This window comes from Myxocyprinus asiaticus, chromosome 16 (genome assembly GCF_019703515.2).
Source record: "Myxocyprinus asiaticus isolate MX2 ecotype Aquarium Trade chromosome 16, UBuf_Myxa_2, whole genome shotgun sequence".
Classification (NCBI taxonomy): Eukaryota; Metazoa; Chordata; class Actinopteri; order Cypriniformes; family Catostomidae; genus Myxocyprinus; species Myxocyprinus asiaticus.
In genome coordinates, this window is record NC_059359.1 from 2,615,237 (window position 1) to 2,631,945 (window position 16,709).

General features: G+C 36.8%; 2 protein-coding genes across 2 annotated transcripts in view; both read right to left on the reverse strand.

Annotated features, from left to right (window-relative positions):
• Window positions 1–4,252: 4,252 nt before the first annotated feature.
• Window positions 4,253–5,258, reverse strand: LOC127453598 (fatty acid-binding protein 10-A, liver basic-like). The gene is made up of 4 exons (XM_051720075.1): window positions 5,094–5,258; window positions 4,839–5,011; window positions 4,503–4,592; window positions 4,253–4,380 (listed from the first exon to the last, which is right to left on the reverse strand). Exons 1-4 carry the CDS (start codon window positions 5,158–5,160, stop codon window positions 4,330–4,332), a joined length of 381 nt encoding a protein of 126 aa, XP_051576035.1. The 5' UTR covers window positions 5,161–5,258; the 3' UTR covers window positions 4,253–4,329.
• A 3,214-nt stretch (window positions 5,259–8,472) lies between these two features.
• LOC127453595 (myomesin-3-like) overlaps window positions 8,473–16,709 on the reverse strand; it is an 89,355-nt gene continuing 81,118 nt past the window's right edge. Inside the window, exons 30-37 of the mRNA XM_051720070.1 lie at window positions 15,196–15,283; window positions 14,977–15,015; window positions 14,761–14,866; window positions 12,234–12,397; window positions 12,095–12,131; window positions 11,552–11,574; window positions 11,403–11,458; window positions 8,473–8,882 (exon numbers count right to left, since the gene is read on the reverse strand). Coding sequence (XP_051576030.1) covers window positions 8,616–8,882; window positions 11,403–11,458; window positions 11,552–11,574; window positions 12,095–12,131; window positions 12,234–12,397; window positions 14,761–14,866; window positions 14,977–15,015; window positions 15,196–15,283 — 780 coding nt within the window. The 3' untranslated portion in view covers window positions 8,473–8,615. The remainder of the gene's footprint in view (window positions 8,883–11,402; window positions 11,459–11,551; window positions 11,575–12,094; window positions 12,132–12,233; window positions 12,398–14,760; window positions 14,867–14,976; window positions 15,016–15,195; window positions 15,284–16,709) is intronic.

The window sequence follows — 16,709 nt, forward strand, 5'->3', positions numbered from 1 at the left end:
TGCAAAATAAATCTTTAGCACTGAAATTAAAGGTACCGTAAGCGATTTTTACATGGAAAGGTATGCAAAAAAAATTCTACACCCTGAGATATGACACCTGTCACTGTGACAGCTGTAGACTCTGTAAACAGCAAACAAATGTGTACCTTTAACCCTTTAACCTGTCAGTCATTTTGCTCATTCTCATAGTATTGTAGTTGCAGCAAATTATTGAGGCTTAATGCCATTTTAATGCCATGTTGTTCATAACAGTTGTCAGTTGAGGGCGCTATTTTACTGCTGTGGTTTTTGAAACCATTTATGTAGGATGTTGGTCTCAATAAATCTCATTTGGAGTTTGGGGTTTTGGAAAGAGGGGCGTGGCTAATTCAACAGCTCAGTCTCGTGGAAGTAGAATGGCTGAAATCGCTTACAACAACTTTAAAAGACAATAACTAAATAACTAAAGAAAGAATAATGGAAAGAAAAGAAAGTTATAGAAAGAGTGATGGAAAGAAAAGAGAGTGACGGAAAGAAGAGTTATAGATAGAAAGAGAGATGGAAAGAAAAGAAAGAGTGATAGATAGAAAATAAATATTGATAGAAATAGTGATAGAAGAGTAGCAGATAGAAAGAAAATAGTGAGATATAATAGAAAGAGTGATTGAATTATAGACAAATAGAAAAGAATGAGTGATAGAATAGAAAGCATTATGGAGTGATAGACAGAAAAAACAAGCGATAGAATAGAGAAAGTGATAGAAAAGAACGAGTGATGGAATAGAGAAAGTGATGGAGTGATAGAAAAGAACAAGTGATGGAGTGATAGAAAGATAGAAAAAGTTCTGTAATAATAGATAAAATAGAAAGAGTGATGGAGTGATAGAAAGATAGAAAAGAACAAGTGATAGAATAGAAAGAGTGATTGAATTATAGACCAATAAAAAAGAATGAGTGACTGATAGAATAAAAAAGAATGATGAGTGATAGACAGAAAAGAACGAGTGATAGATAGATAGATAGATAGGTAGTTACACAGACAGACAGACAGACAGACAGATAGATAGATACACAGACAGACAGATGATAGATAGATAGATAGATAGATAGTTACACAGACAGACAGACAGATAGATAGACAGACAGACAGACAGACAGATAGATAGATAGACAGTTACACAGACAGACAGATAGATAGATAGATAGATAGATAGTTACACAGACAGACAGATAGATAGATAGATAGACAGACAGACAGACAGACAGACGGATAGATAGATACACAGACAGACAGATGATAGATAGATAGATAGATAGATAGATAGATAGATAGATAGTTACACAGACAGACAGACAGACAGATAGATAGACAGACAGATAGACAGACAGATAGATAGTTACACAGACAGACAGATAGATAGACAGACAGATAGATAGATAGATAGATAGTTACACAGACAGACAGATAGATAGATAGATAGACAGACAGACAGACAGACAGACAGATAGATAGATACACAGACAGACAGATGATAGATAGATAGATAGATAGATAGATAGTTACACAGACAGACAGACAGACAGATAGATAGACAGACAGACAGACAGACAGATAGATAGTTACACAGACAGACAGATAGATAGTTACACAGACAGACAGACAGACAGATAGATAGACAGACAGACAGACAGACAGATAGATAGTTACACAGACAGACAGATAGATAGATAGATAGTTACACAGACAGACAGAAAGACAGACAGATAGATAGATAGATAGATAGATAGTTACACAGACAGACAGACAGACAGACAGACAGATAGATAGATAGATAGACAGACAGACAGACAGACAGATAGACAGACAGACAGATAGTTACACAGACAGACAGACAGACAGATAGATAGATAGAACAGAAAGAGTGATAGATAGATAGAACAGAAAGAGTGATAGATAGATAGATACATAGATAGAACAGAAAGAGTGATAGATAGACAGATAGACAGATAGATAGATAGTTACACAGACAGACAGACAGACAGACAGACACAGATAGATAGATAGACAGACAGACAGATAGATAGATATAGATAGAACAGAAAGAGTGATAGATAGACAGATAGACAGATAGATAGATAGATAGTTACAGAGACAGACAGACAGACAGACAGATAGATAGATAGATATATAGATAGATAGATAGATAGACAGACAGATAGATATAGATAGAACAGAAAGAGTGATAGATAGACAGATAGATAGATAGTTACACAGACAGACAGACAGATAGAGTGAGAGAATTAGAATTTTAACTGATCTTTATTACAAATTTATTAAAAAAGATTTGCACTGCACATATTATTGCAATCGGTAAAAACATCAAACTGATCAAATATCCATGTGTCATATGTTGTTGGAAAGCTCTCAGAGAGTAGAATACAACCAGCCCATTTGTTTTACTCACAGACAAAAATATAGTGAGTACACTGCCTGGCCAAAAAAATTTTTTGGATTTAAATAAGCAGATACTTAAGAGTCTATGATTGGATCATTATTGCAGTAATTAATATGTTTCAGATGGCAACAATTCTTTTAACACTAACTGATGTAGTGTGTAGCTTCTCATTTCTTAAACATGTCAGATGACGTATCCCGTGGTCGTGGAAAAGATGTTCCTGTGTTTCAGGAGGGGCAAATTACTGGCCTGCATCAAGCAAAGAAAACAACTAAGGAGATTTCTGAAATCACTGGAATTGTGTTAAGAACTGTCCAACGCATTATTAAAACCTGGAAGGATAGTGGTGAACCATCAACTTCACGGAAGAAGTGTGGTCAGAAAAAAATCTTGGATCACGATTGGAGATCACTAAAACTCTTGAAGTCACATTGTAAAAAATCGACAGTAGAACTCACGGCTATGTTTAATAGTGAAAGTAAGAGTATTTCCACATGCACAATGTGACGAGAACGTACAGGATTGGGACTAAACAGCTGTGTGACCACAAGAAAGCCACTTGTTAGTGAGGCTAATCGGAAAAAGGAACTTAATTTGCTAGAGAGCATAAAGATTGGACTGTGGAGCAATGGAAAAAGGTCATGTGGTCTGATGAGTCCAGATTTTCCCTATTCCAAAGCGATGGGCACGTCAGGTTAAGAAGGGAAGCACATGAAGCGATGCACCCATCATGCATAGTGCCCACAAGCCTCTGGAGACAGTGTGATGATCTGGGGTTGCTTCAATTGGTCAGATCGAGGCTCAGCAATGTTATACGTCAATAAAATGAAGTCAGCTGACTACCTGAATGTACTGAATGACCAGGTTATCCCATCAATGGATTTTGTCTTCTCTGACGGTACGGGCATATTCCAGGATGACAATGCCAATATTCATGGGGCTCAAATTGTGAAAGAGTGGTTCAGGGAGCATGAGGAATCATTTTCAGACATGAACTGGCCACCACAGAGTCCTGACTCTTAACCCCATTGAAAGTCTTTAGGAATGTGCTGGAGAAGACTTTAGGGAGTGGTTCGACTCTCCCATCATCAATACAAGATCTCGGCCAAAATTGAATGCAACTCTGGACGGAAATAAATGTTGTGTCGTTGCATAAGGTTGTCAAAACAATGCCACGACAAATGCGCGCTGTAATCAAAGCTAAATGTGGTCCAACGAAATATTAGAGAATGCAGCTTTTTTGGTGAGGCAGTGTATATGTCATTGACAGTTATACTGGTGTTACTTATAGGCCACGTTTTCATTTATAACTTCACAAAAAATAAACGGAACATAAAATATCACACACCATTACTTAGAGGAGGTGATTATCTTTCAAACGAGTCCACAAACAAGGTAATCTGATGTATAGGTCATTAGATAATCCACATGAAGCACAATGTTACATATGGTCACCAGGAGATGGCGCCAAATACATGACACAGACTCAATGATGACTCAAATGGCACAGAATGAAACTCATTCTGTGAAATCTCATTACTAAAATCATGTCTGCATGCTATGCAAACCTTTAGTCATTGTTGTGTTTGCATGTGTAATTAGTTCTTATGTACAATTTTTATGTTTTATTTGTTTTGAGATGTTTTTGGACACTATGATAAATTATATTTGTAATGCTGTAACTTTTGATTGCTTTGTCGTAACAACACAACATTTTTCTCAGATACAGTTGACATGATTGGGAACAAAACAAAAGCAGTTTTTCGGAGCCACCTTATTTACACCTTCAGAGGTTAAAGGGTTACAGAAACCAAAACTTTTTGATTTTTATAAATCAGAGCTTTATTTAAATAATTGGTGACATCTTAACAAACTGTCAGCTTGAAGAGCCACTTCACATCTTTTTGCTCTTCCTCACCATCGTGGTTCCTCCTACTGTCAGAGTCTGAAAAATAAACAGAGAAAAGAAAATATTAATATTACAAATTATTCCATTTCAGAGATGGACCAAGATGAGCATATACTGATTGTCAATTGCAGATACATTTTGCAGCATTTAGTACAAACCTCAACCATCTCTCCTCCTTTGATCTCCTGGATGTGAGAGAATTTATCCGTCTGACACACCAGCTTTCCTCCGTCCAGTTTGACAATGCACTGAAAACAAGAAAAAACAATCTAAGACTGCAGTTCAGAGATAGATAGTACTGTAGTGAAAGGAAATACATGTTTAATGGGTGTTGTGCCATCAGAAGTATAAAAAGTACCAAGAATTTATACTTAAAGTCAACATGAAATATATAGTATTGGAGTATAGTAATGAAGCACAATTACTCAAGCACAAAACATTAAACACTTTGTACAACCTCTGAAGCATGTACAGTTTGACATTAAAAATATTACTTTGAGCTTCTTGCCGTCCATGGTGGTTATTTCAGCTTCCTTTCCGACGGTGAAGGAGTTAGTGACGGTCTTCCCAGGGGTCTTGGATGTGATGATGAAGTCATTGCCGGTTTGTTGGATTTCTGTCACTGGTTTGACGTCCTTGGCCAGCTTAATGATATCTTCAGGGAGTGCTGCGAGAACAGAAACATACAGCTACTGAGAGACCTACAATCATGGCTTTGGTCAAATGTGTTCTCGGTTGGAAAAACTTACAAATGGCTCTGAGGAACTCCTCGTAGTTCTCCTGGACGTATACCTGCCATGTTCCATTGAAGGCCATGTCTTCTGTGTATTTGACCTCTCTGGCAAGAGCCTTAGACAGCTTTGAGAAGCCCAACACAATGTAAAGAGGCCGTGGGTGTCACCATGGTACTTATACTCAACTGTGAGTTTAATTATTAATTTTTCAAACTTTTTTTACTGTGTTTGAACAACCCAGAGTTCACTAACATCGTGTGTGAGGTAATGCCCCTTTACAGGTGCTGGAAACTGATGAGATCAAAATAATATGAAATATTACAAAAACCCTTGAGTTTTTTTGGACTATTTGCAGCTTTTTAGAATAATAGTTCAACTTCATCAGGGAAGCTTTTTAAACCGTATTACAGTACCCATCCCAGATAGCACACGTTGAGTTATTAATAATAAAAATAGTATATCCTTTCTTATGCTAAAATGAAAACTTTCCTGACCCATTACTTATATATATAAAAAAACATATTATATATAAACAAATATATTTATTATTTATCTTCTTTATCTTATGTACACATTTTGGTTGGTTTAGAAGTATTTTTTTCAATCATTTTTATTTTAATTAATTAATTAATGTATTTATTTGTTTATTTTCTTCACCTGTACTTCTTGACTCTTTTTGAAATTAATATAGAAAAAAAATTCAGTTTTAGCACAATGTGTGGACTTTTCAGACAGTCCATTACCCACTGCAGATAAAATTTACAACTTGTATCAATGTTAAATCATACGATGAACGATTTCACCGTTTCACCATCTGCTTAAATATGGGACAAATCGCATCCCGTATTGATTCGATACAGGACGCATCATTTCATCTTTAAATACGGTACGATCCCATATTTTACGGGACGGGTGGCAACCCTATCTGGAAAGCATACCCCGATCGCACACATACATCACCCAGACGCTTATTTGATGGGTGTGTTTATATCTGGAAGACGTATTTTTTAGGTTGTTTGCTCATCTGCAATACGTCTATAAGATATTTCCTCTCGGATGTCAATAAGACATTCAGCAGATGTCTTCGAGAGGTTTATTATTTCGAATGTTTGTAAATCTGATCTTTGTAAGATGTTTATCAGATGTTCATTAGATTGTGATGCTCTCCAGATGAAAATATTTAAAACAGACATCTCAGAGATGTACGTGTGCTATCTGGGTAGCATTCTAATTAACATCTGCTAAACATCTTAAAAAGATCAGATTTACAAACATCAGATCCGAGACATAGGCTACTTATTGACATACATCTTATAGATGTATTGCAGATGTGCAAACGACTTCAGAAGTATGTCTTTTAGATGTAAACATACACTTAAAATAGACATTTGTGTTGTGTACGTGTACTATCAGGGATGTATGCTAGACACTTTGCGGCTTTTCCTCAGGGGTGTCGCAAGCGCAGTAGCGTGAAAGTAGGCTAGTTCAACTATTTTAACAATAGTGTTTCCAGCAGGGGCGTAGATTTGGCTTGGCCACTGGGGGGGTTGCAGTGTGACTGAGCACAAGCTGGTCCTGAATGAATTATTTAATCAGTTACAATAATGACAAGTGTGCATGTGCACAATTGTATTTTTTACTCTGTGCATTGTGGGATTTAAATGTATCCAAGTGGCTCCGAGTGTTTCGATTACGTTCACCAACATTCATTCAGATCCATTTAATGATGTCAGAAGGTGACAGATGAGTGTCTTGTGTGAAATGAGTTTTAATCCTTTAAAATGTGTATGTCTACAGACCTAAAAAGAGACTTTAGTAGAAGTTTTAAGCATTATAAGAACACAGCAGATCGATCTTTTTTCTTACAGTTTGTCGACTGCACACCAACATCGAGGTAAAAAACAGGAGCTGATATTAAAAATAGTTTTACATATTTAACACAGATCAAGTAATCTGCTTAAATTGGCAAAAACAACCGATCAAACTATAACCTCACAAACATAAAGTAAAAAGCATAACTTAATGAAGACTCATGCGCTGATATAAACTGATTTAAAAGAAGGATTGCGGTGCATTTCACGTAACGCTGCCAATCAAGAACGATATGCTGATAAATATCTCTCGTTTGTGTGTTCCTCATCTCTAGATTATTTAGATCAATATCAATGCTGATTAAAAACATGGATAAATGAGCATTGTTGAAAGCAGCTTTGTAGAAATGAACGGAGTCGTGTTGATTAGACTGTCTGACTGGCGGCCTGTTACGTAAGGGTTGTTTCGGCTCATGAAACTCACCTGTGATTGGCTGGATGGTCGCTCAATCAGCCCAAAGTAACAAAACGTGAAGAATACTGTATACAGATCCACCATTTGGACTCGCAATGGGTTTAGCTTGGAAAAGTGCGGGGGACAAAAATCACCTTTTTAAAGAGTGCAGGGGACGTGTCCCCACATCCCCCACGGCTGCTACGCCCTTGCTGAGACGACAGGGAGGAAATTCCCCTTGCAAAAAATGTACCTTGGTTTTACTACAGTAACCATATTTTAACCATTATATTCATAGTGAAACCATAGTAAAAATGCCCATTTTGCAAATGAATCACTCGTCACTCGTCAATGAATTGCTCAAATGGTTTGGCAAAATGAATCAGAATTGTTCGGACGGCCTCCGTATGGACTGAATCGTTTTTAGCGGTTTCTTTTACACCACAAAAGAAGGGATAATCATGAGGAACATTCACCATATATTATTTGTGATTGCACACATATATAAAAATATTACATAATTGTATAAACCCTCGTTAGTATTTATTTGTGGATCAGCATTGACCTCTGTTTGATATTTTAGCTGATTTGATGCTTTCAGAAATCTAATAAGAATGTAGTAGCCTACTCTCTCTTTTTAACACACCACAGACTTCAGCAGATCTTCTTTCAAAATCAACACAGAATATGCTAAATTAATCCAATATCACATTAATTGAACACAATGTCTTTGCAGACTGTTGTAGAGGTTTTATTTGAACTCACTGAACACGTGGATTTTACTTATTGTTTAGCTCCGCCTCTCGGTTCATTTTAGACTACATTTTGTAAAAGGCACCCGATGAAACACTAGACTGTTTAAAATGATAGGTGAATGACACTGTGGACTATTTGCTTTCTATCTGCTCAAAAGAATCACCCTCTGATTGCATCATACTACATGAAACAAAGTTTGCTACTCTATTATGAAATCTCAGTTGCTGATACATATTTATGTACATATTTCTTTGGATAAAAATGTGTATCTTATTGTAATTTAGCTGGAAAAATTCTGTTTAATAAACAATGAACCCGCCGCTCAATGTTTGCTGTCCAAATTTACAGTGCCACAAAAATGAAAATACAGAAACAGGTTTCACTGGCACTTTATTCTGTAACCGGAGAGGAAACAAACCACAAATAAAACAAACAAAACATTATTTTGGACACAGCTCATGTAACAAGGGCTTACCCTGTTTTTACTCTACCAATGCTGGGCGTTTACAGTGGCGTTTATATCTCCACTGCATCCGCCCGAGGCCTTTCACCATGTTTATACACACTGACGGTCACAGGCACTGTCTGCGATCCATACTTATTGCGTACGAAGATACTGTAGTTGCCCGAGTCCTCCATGGTGACGTGGTTTATAGTGAGAGTTGAGGCTTTGTTCTCATGTGAAATGTGGTACTGGGCCATGGACACGATTTCTCTGTCATTCTTCAGCCAGAACATTTCTGGCGCCGGGTCGCCTTCGGCAAAACACGTCAAACATAGAGACTGAAGAGACGACACAGAAATACAAAGAATAATTATGCAGCTCTTTCATATATGGGCCGAATTATAGAACCAGTGAGCACATAGCATATTTGCAAAATGATCTTTCTGTGGCTCGTTTTTCATACTGTGGCAGTTTCCTGTTGAAATGAACACTAGAGGCGCTACAACAACGACTTTCATTAATTTCACCCAAATCACCAGTAAACGTCATATTATCAGTTAGTTCCTCACACAACGTTTGACACGTTTACGACACTCAAAGCTCTTTGGCTGAACTTGATTCAGTCGTGGACATTGGTTCAACGTGTTTAAAAAACGTGTTTTTTTCTCTCCAGTGTGCAATGCCCAATTCCCAATGCGCTCTAAGTCCTCGTGGTGGCGTAGTGACTCGCCTCAATCCGGGTGGCGGAGGACGAATCTCAGTTGCCGCCGCGTCTGAGACTGTCAATCCGCGCATCTTATCACGTGGCTTGTTGAGCGTGTTACCGCGGAGATGTAGCGCATGTGGAGGCTCCACACTATTCTGTGCGGCATCCGTGGCACGCACCCCACCGAGAGCAAGAACCACATTATAGCGACCACGAGGAGGTTATCCCATGTGATTCTACCCTCCCTAGCAACCGGGCCAATTTGGTTGCTTAGGAGACCTGGCTGGAATCACTCGGCACACCCTGGATTCAAACTCGCGACTCCAGGGGTGATAGTCAGCGTCAATACTCGCTGAGCTACCCAGGCCCCCCCTGGAATTAGTTTTCTTAACTTAAAATTACTATGTAATCTCAACACAAACACTTTGTGTAGAAAGAGTTGAATTGGGTAAACCCAACAAAATTAGTCAATGCAACTCAAATAAATCTCTTATTTCTTTATGTACTATCGAAAGTGAATGTTAGCATGCTAAACTCCAACGTAACAGGAACTCTTCTAAATCTCAACATAACAAAACATTAATCTCTTGAGACCCGAGTGTGACAGCTGTGTGCATTTTCCATTTCTCTCTTTGATTTGTAACTAGTAACACCTAATAAGCAAGCCAAAAAAAACCCAAAAATTCTAGAGCAAACAGTTTTCATAAAAATGGATGTCCTCATATGTGGACAGCTGGACAAAGTTGTGAAATTTTAAATAACACCAAGCTATAGAAAGTCAGATTTTTTTTTAATCAAATAGTTTATTATGTTTCCAGAATTATAAATTCTGAATTTTGGATATATCCATTTATTCTCGATGTGAAAACGCACAGCTAATAAAGGAATGCATTTACTAGTGTTAATGAATAGCACTGTACAGTGATAAAATAAAATATAACAAAATGTATATTAATGATCCACAGATGTGTTAATGTTTAAAGTTATTCAAAATAACAACTGTAACATGTTTTTTATACTTATGAGGAAATGCAGTGCCAGTGTCCACATATGTGGACATCATGTTTATCAGCGTGCTGACACACTAAAAATTAAGCGATTTTTAAAAGCGGCATATCAAACGAAACTACTGTTTACAAGCAAACAGGTTTCAATGAAAAAAACGTAAAGAGATTTCTTACCAGAGTCATTTTTATTGGCAATGCATCCGTAGGAGCGCTTCACGGAAATCAACGACATGTTGTTGTGTCACGTGACTCGGTGCGCCAGAAGTTTCACACTTTAAACGACAGTCTAGGGTCTTATGAACAGTATTCAGTCGGGTTTTATTCATTTACATTATGCGTTGCGTATAGCGAAGCCAAAATACAACGTCCACGCATGTGGACGTGGGGGTCGTATGAGGTTAAACATTAACAAGTATCCCCTTTAGATTCATCTTGCACAAAAACACATAAAATAACTCTTAATTTTAACATTTACTCTTCCTATTGAGTCCCACGCAAAGTATGCTGGGAAATTGAAATCGCCAGCCCAGTTTCATCAATGCAACATTAACACCACAAAAAGAATTCATGTAGTCTCAACTCAAATGGATTAAGTAAACTTCCATTATACAAATTTAAATGGATAGAATGCAATGGAATCAAGTTGTGAAGAAATGTTCTAGAATTGTGTTGCTTTAGTTCATTTATTAAGTAAAGCAGCAAAAAAAATGTTTTTGAGTAGTGCCTGACTTGTAAGGCGATATATTTTAACGTGAGTGTGATTAACTTGCGCGGTAGCTCAACTGATAGAGCATTGCACTTGTGATGTAAAGGGTACGAGTCCTGAAGAGCACGCGAGTCGACACGTGAGCCGAAAGTGTCATAGAAGCACCACAAAATGACATAGTTGTGTTTTTTATATCACATTTGCTATTTCTGGAACTATCGGTGAGGGTTTAGGGTGGGGACGTCATTTTTTACATTTTTATATTTAAAACTCAATAGAGCATCGATCTTAAAAACGTAATTAGTTTTGAAGAACATTTAACTCGCTTTTACTGCCACACAGTGGACATTTCACCTCAGAACTGCCGCGATATGCTGTAATGAACCACGTAATATCATTTTGCAGTAATGTTATTTTCATGAGATCAGGATGGATGTACCTTATCCTCCATTATAGCCACAACATCAGGAAGCCCCTTTGTCACTTTGGCTCGATCTATCATAAAGAAAGTTATGATGAAATCTCTAGTTTGCAAAATGCAATTGCTTTACTGAAACACAACTAGAACCGAGTAAAACAAACACATACTTTTCTCAGCAAACGCCACTTGCCTGTGAAAATAGGAATGAAAATGAGACATTTCAATCAATAATATGATGCATTGTTGTCACATGCTTAACCCTCACACACCCAAGCATTAATATTGTTGAAAAAATAAAATTATCTTCATTGAAAATGGTTTTAGGAAGCCACAGGTTATAAAAAATTATGTTTTTTTTTTTTTTAATGCATATTTTGTTTTGGGGTGAATATTGGGAAAACACTGTTTTTGTTAGTTTTGTTTTCTTTCACAAACCATTTGACATTAAAAAATTTAGCATAGGATTTAATTTTATTCAGAATGGATACCGTTAGTTGGAGGGGAGGAGTTAAAATGTAAGAGGGATTCGTGACATCAGCCATGAAGGAAAGTTGTTTCAGGGGCAGAGCAATTTATTAACCATTTTTAGAAAACATTATGATGACAATTTTTTTTAATGCTTTGGAATATCATGCATTGACAAATCGATCAGAATAAGACTAATTATTTTTGCACTTTTGAACCCTTGAACTCAAAATGTCTCGACTTACTTCAGTCTCTGGTATTCCAGCAAAGCATCTGCAAAAGCTACAGTAGAAGAAAGAGACGCACATTTAAATATAGAGACATTCATTTTCTTTCATTGCATTCCAGTTGCTTGCATGATTCTTATATTGTGTGCTGCTGTACCTTGTCCAGAGAGATCCAGCGAACGTCTGTGTGTTTCCTGGCCGTCGAACATCTCCAGGGTGTATTTGCCTTTATCGTTTTCAGTGGGGCCAAATATCTCAATCCAAACCTTCTGCATACTGCTGCCAGGCTTCGTCCGCTCCTCCTGGTCAATTCTCTTCTCTCTGTCACAGGGAGAATATGAAACTATCAAAGGTAAAACAGATACTTCTCATAACTCAATGGACGTTTCATTGAAGTATTAACTTTGTCTTTGATGTGTTTACTTAAAGGAATATTCCAGGTTCAGTACAAGTTGAGCTCAATCGGCAGCATTTGTGGCATAATGTTGATTACCACAAAAAAAAACGTCCTTTTTTTTAACCTCCTGAGACCCGAGTCTGACTGCTGTGTGCATTTTCCATTCCCCTTTTTGACTTGTAACCAGTAGCCCCTAATAAACATGAAAAAAAAGATGTCCACATATGTGGACAGCGGGACTACGTTATGAAATATTAAATAATATCAAGCCGTTTTTTTTTTTTATGAAATTGTCAATGATGTTTCCAGGAGTGTTGATTATTCATGTTACAGACATTACATCATAAATTATCATAATTAATTCTGATTCAAAGTAATGTCCAGCATCATCCAATCACTGCCAACCATGTTAAAATAAAATGATACATTATAAATTCTGAATCTATGTACTGATTATCATTGTCTCATGTCTGTCAAACATGTTGAGTGATCCAAACATCATCTGCAGCCTGAAACTGAACTTTTGATCAGATTTTAGGAGTGAATGCACTTAACTGCATAGAGAGCTATAGGATGCTCCCTTGCTCCCTATTTAGCGAATGACTTAACCTCCAGTGTGCTGTCTGTCTGCACTGGTCTCAGAACAGTTTGAAATGCACCTTATTTTCATCCTAACTCCATATAAAGCCTCTGAAAGACACATTTTCCAGATTTGGATGCATCCATTAATTCTCATTGTGATAATGCAGTAAATAGAGGATATTTTAAGGAAAATGATCCTATAGTCCACGTATGTGGTCATTATGTTTAACAACATGCCGTTTCGCAATAAATCGCTCAAATTTTAAAAATGGCATATCGGATGAAACTAGAGACTCTAATCTTTTGACTCAAACAGGTTTCAGTGTAAAAACTTAATTAGGTTTCTTACCAGATGTAGTTTTGTTGCCGTTTCTCCCACAGACAAACTCTGCTGTGATTGGCGCTATGTTGTTTTGTCACATGACTCTTTGAAATTTTTTGATCCCCTTTTCTCCCCAATTTGGAATGCCCAATTCCCACTACTTAGTAGGTCCTCGTGGTGGCACGGTTACTCACCTCAATCTGGGTGGTGGAGGACAAGTCTCAGTTGCCTCCGCTTCTGAGACCGTCAATCCACGCATCTTATCACGTGACTCGTTGTGCACGACACCGCGGAGACTCACAGCATGTGGAGGCTCATGCTACTCTCCGCAATCCACGCACAACTCACCACACGCCCCATTGAGAGTGAGAACCCCTAATCGTGACCATGATGGGGGTTACCTCATGTGACTCTACCCTCCCTATCAACTGGGCCAGTTTGGTTGCTTAGGAGACCTGGAATGACTCCGTGTGTTAAAAGTTTAACCCTTTAAGGATAGCCTAGAGCAGGGGTATTTAATTAAAGTTCCGGTCTTGGCATTTCCTTCCAAGCAAAGGTCCGGACAATAATAACTTACATGGTGTCAGTAGTCAGTATGGCTATGAACTGATATAAGAAATGTGCTTTTGTTTGTTTGTTTGTTTGCTTGTTTTATGAAATAGTTATTATAAATTCAAGTCAAAATAGTCCCTGGGCAAGGATGAGGCCCAGAGACAGCCAAAGTACTGGGGTCTTACGGACATTCTACCAAAGGATCAAAATATGTCATAAATTTCATTAGTTGAATGAATATTAAAATATAAGATCAACTGTTCATTTTGAAGCTGAATGACAGCAGTCCAGTTTTTGCGTGGAAACCGTTTAAATAAAGCACGTTCAGTGCTATTAAAGGAAAAAGCGCAGAAAGATCAGCGCTGTCCGCGCCTCTGAGTGCTTGTGGCGGGTACAGCTGTGTGAGTTGATGCATTGTGCAATTAGAAACTGTAGAAACGGGCAAATAGGGCAACAGTTGTCATGATGTCTCGCGGTCCAGACGGAGCCAAGCCTGGGTCCGGACCCGGACCGCGGTCTGCTAATTGGTGACCGCTGTCCTACAGTATTCTGAACTGAGATCAGTCGGTTTTAAATCAAATTAAATTATGCATAGACTATAGTGAAGACAAAACATAATGTCCACGCATGTGGACGCAGGGTCTCAAGAGGTTAAAAATGCAAAGATTGCGGTTACAGTGAGGCACTTACTGTAGAAAGCAAGTTATACGGGTTTGGAACAACGTGAGGGTGAGTGAATAATGTCAGAATTTTTATTTGCAGTTGAGCTTTCACTTTAAGTGGAATTCCCATCCCAACTTATGTCTCAGTAGTCATTACTGAAAGACTCACTTGAAGTGCCAGCTGGTCTTCATGTGGTTCAGATAATATTTCAGTGTGCAGTAGAGCTTGAATCCCTGTGCAGTGCACTGAATAAACACTGGACCAGCAGAGAGTGCTGTGGAGCACAGGAGACGTTCACTACAGATACATGACCTGCTGATGATATTATTATCTCTAAAAATGATCTAAAATGGCATGAGACAGAGTCTGAAAACATCAACTTACCACACTGTTTACTTAACTGCTGCAAGAGTCTCTCAAATTCTGGAAAAGAGAAAAACGTAATATTAGTATAATTTTGTATATTTAGTACTTATCAGGAGTTATATTCTACAGCAGCGTGTGCAATTAATTTCTCAGCATTACTATCAGTTAGTGAATTATTGTGGGTCATCATTAACCTCATTTAAAACCTCACATAGAAATAATTTCAAATGGTCTCACCATCATTTAATAGTTCCAGTACACTCTCATCTTCTCCTCTGCCATCGGACACTACAGCTCTGTACACACCTGCCTCTTTCCTCGTCACCTGAGCAATTATGACAAATAACACGGGTCAGTGTGATTCCAGGGATAATTACGCCCTAATAGCCCTTTAATCACCCAGTGCCAGAAAGATTAGTGGTAAGATTTATTTCTCTAACAGGCAATTAAAAGCCATGTACTGGTGTGTTAATGGAGCGTTCCGGGTTCAATACAAGTTAAGCTCTATCGACAGCATCTGTAGCATAAAATTGATTAGAACAGAAATTTGAATTGGTCCCTCAGTTTCTTTAATATAAGCAAAAATCACAATTACAATGGAAGTCTATGGGGCCTGCGTTCCAGAGGGGTTTAAAGCTGAAATTTGAAGCTGACTCTTATCATTGTAAACAGTATAATCAAGACATATTTTAACTTTTTCAAAAAAAAAAAAAAAAAAAAAATGTCATTACCGCAACACAAAACCCGGCCAAAAATAATAATTACAACTTTTTTCAACTTTAAATGTTAACATTTAGTAGAGACTCTAAAACATTTAATCATTACTCACCAAATGTGTTTAAAAAGAAACTATTTATCTCATTACCGATATATATATATATATATATATATATATATATATATATATATATATATATATATATATATATATTTTTTTTTTTTTTTTTTAAATATTAAACTTTTTTTTTTATAACTATAAATATAATGATTAATCTAAGGATAAATGATCAGATTTGGTATTTATTATTTGGTAACATTTTCTTAAAAGAAACCAGAGCTGTACTCATTTTTAATTATTAATACACCTTTGGCCTAATCCTTTTTATTATATGTTACCAGGGTTGGGAGCTACCTCAATTACTTTTATAGTTTAATATTTGTCTCTTTTCAATTTTTAAATGCTTGGTTTACTTTTTAATTTTATCTTGTTTTTTTTTGTTGTTGTTTTTTTTAAGGGAAAAAAGGCTATCTATGGACCTGAGATGCAAATTAGCATGTGCTATAATCTCAATGTACAATGCATCTTTTTTGTTGTTGCTAAAATCATGTTTTTGTACTCTCCCTATACAAAATAAATAAATAAAATTAAAAAGTTAAAAAAATGAAAGAAATGTAATGAGAATTATTTTTAATTTATAGTTATTAAAACAATTTAATATAGCAATACAATACTTGATTGAAGTATAATCATTATTTTAAATAATAATAATTTTAAATTTGTTAATTCTTTGTGCACATGTATATCTATTGTGTTCAAGTTTCAGAATAGAATTTAAAATTATTTGTATATATATCACTTCCATTTGTTTCGTGAGAATTAACCAGCTCATATTTTTTGTTGAAGCACTTACATCAATTATTCAGTAAAAACACATATATTATTTGAGCTGTAAAGTGTCCTGTCATCCTCCAGCACAAATACTGGAACTACTTTTCTATATGGATAAAAATGGTACTGACATAATTCTTGT

What these genes read in the sequence shown, in the direction of transcription:
- LOC127453598 (XM_051720075.1), bottom strand. Translation starts at nt 5,160, where the DNA reads ATGGCCTTCAATGGAACATGGCAGGTATACGTCCAGGAGAACTACGAG. An exon ending in GGAGTTCCTCAGAGCCATTT is followed by an intron (nt 5,012 to 5,093) that starts GTAAGTTTTTCC and finishes CTGTTCTCGCAG; the next exon opens with CACTCCCTGAAGATATCATT. An exon ending in TGGACGGCAAGAAGCTCAAA is followed by an intron (nt 4,593 to 4,838) that starts GTAATATTTTTA and finishes TCTTGTTTTCAG; the next exon opens with TGCATTGTCAAACTGGACGG.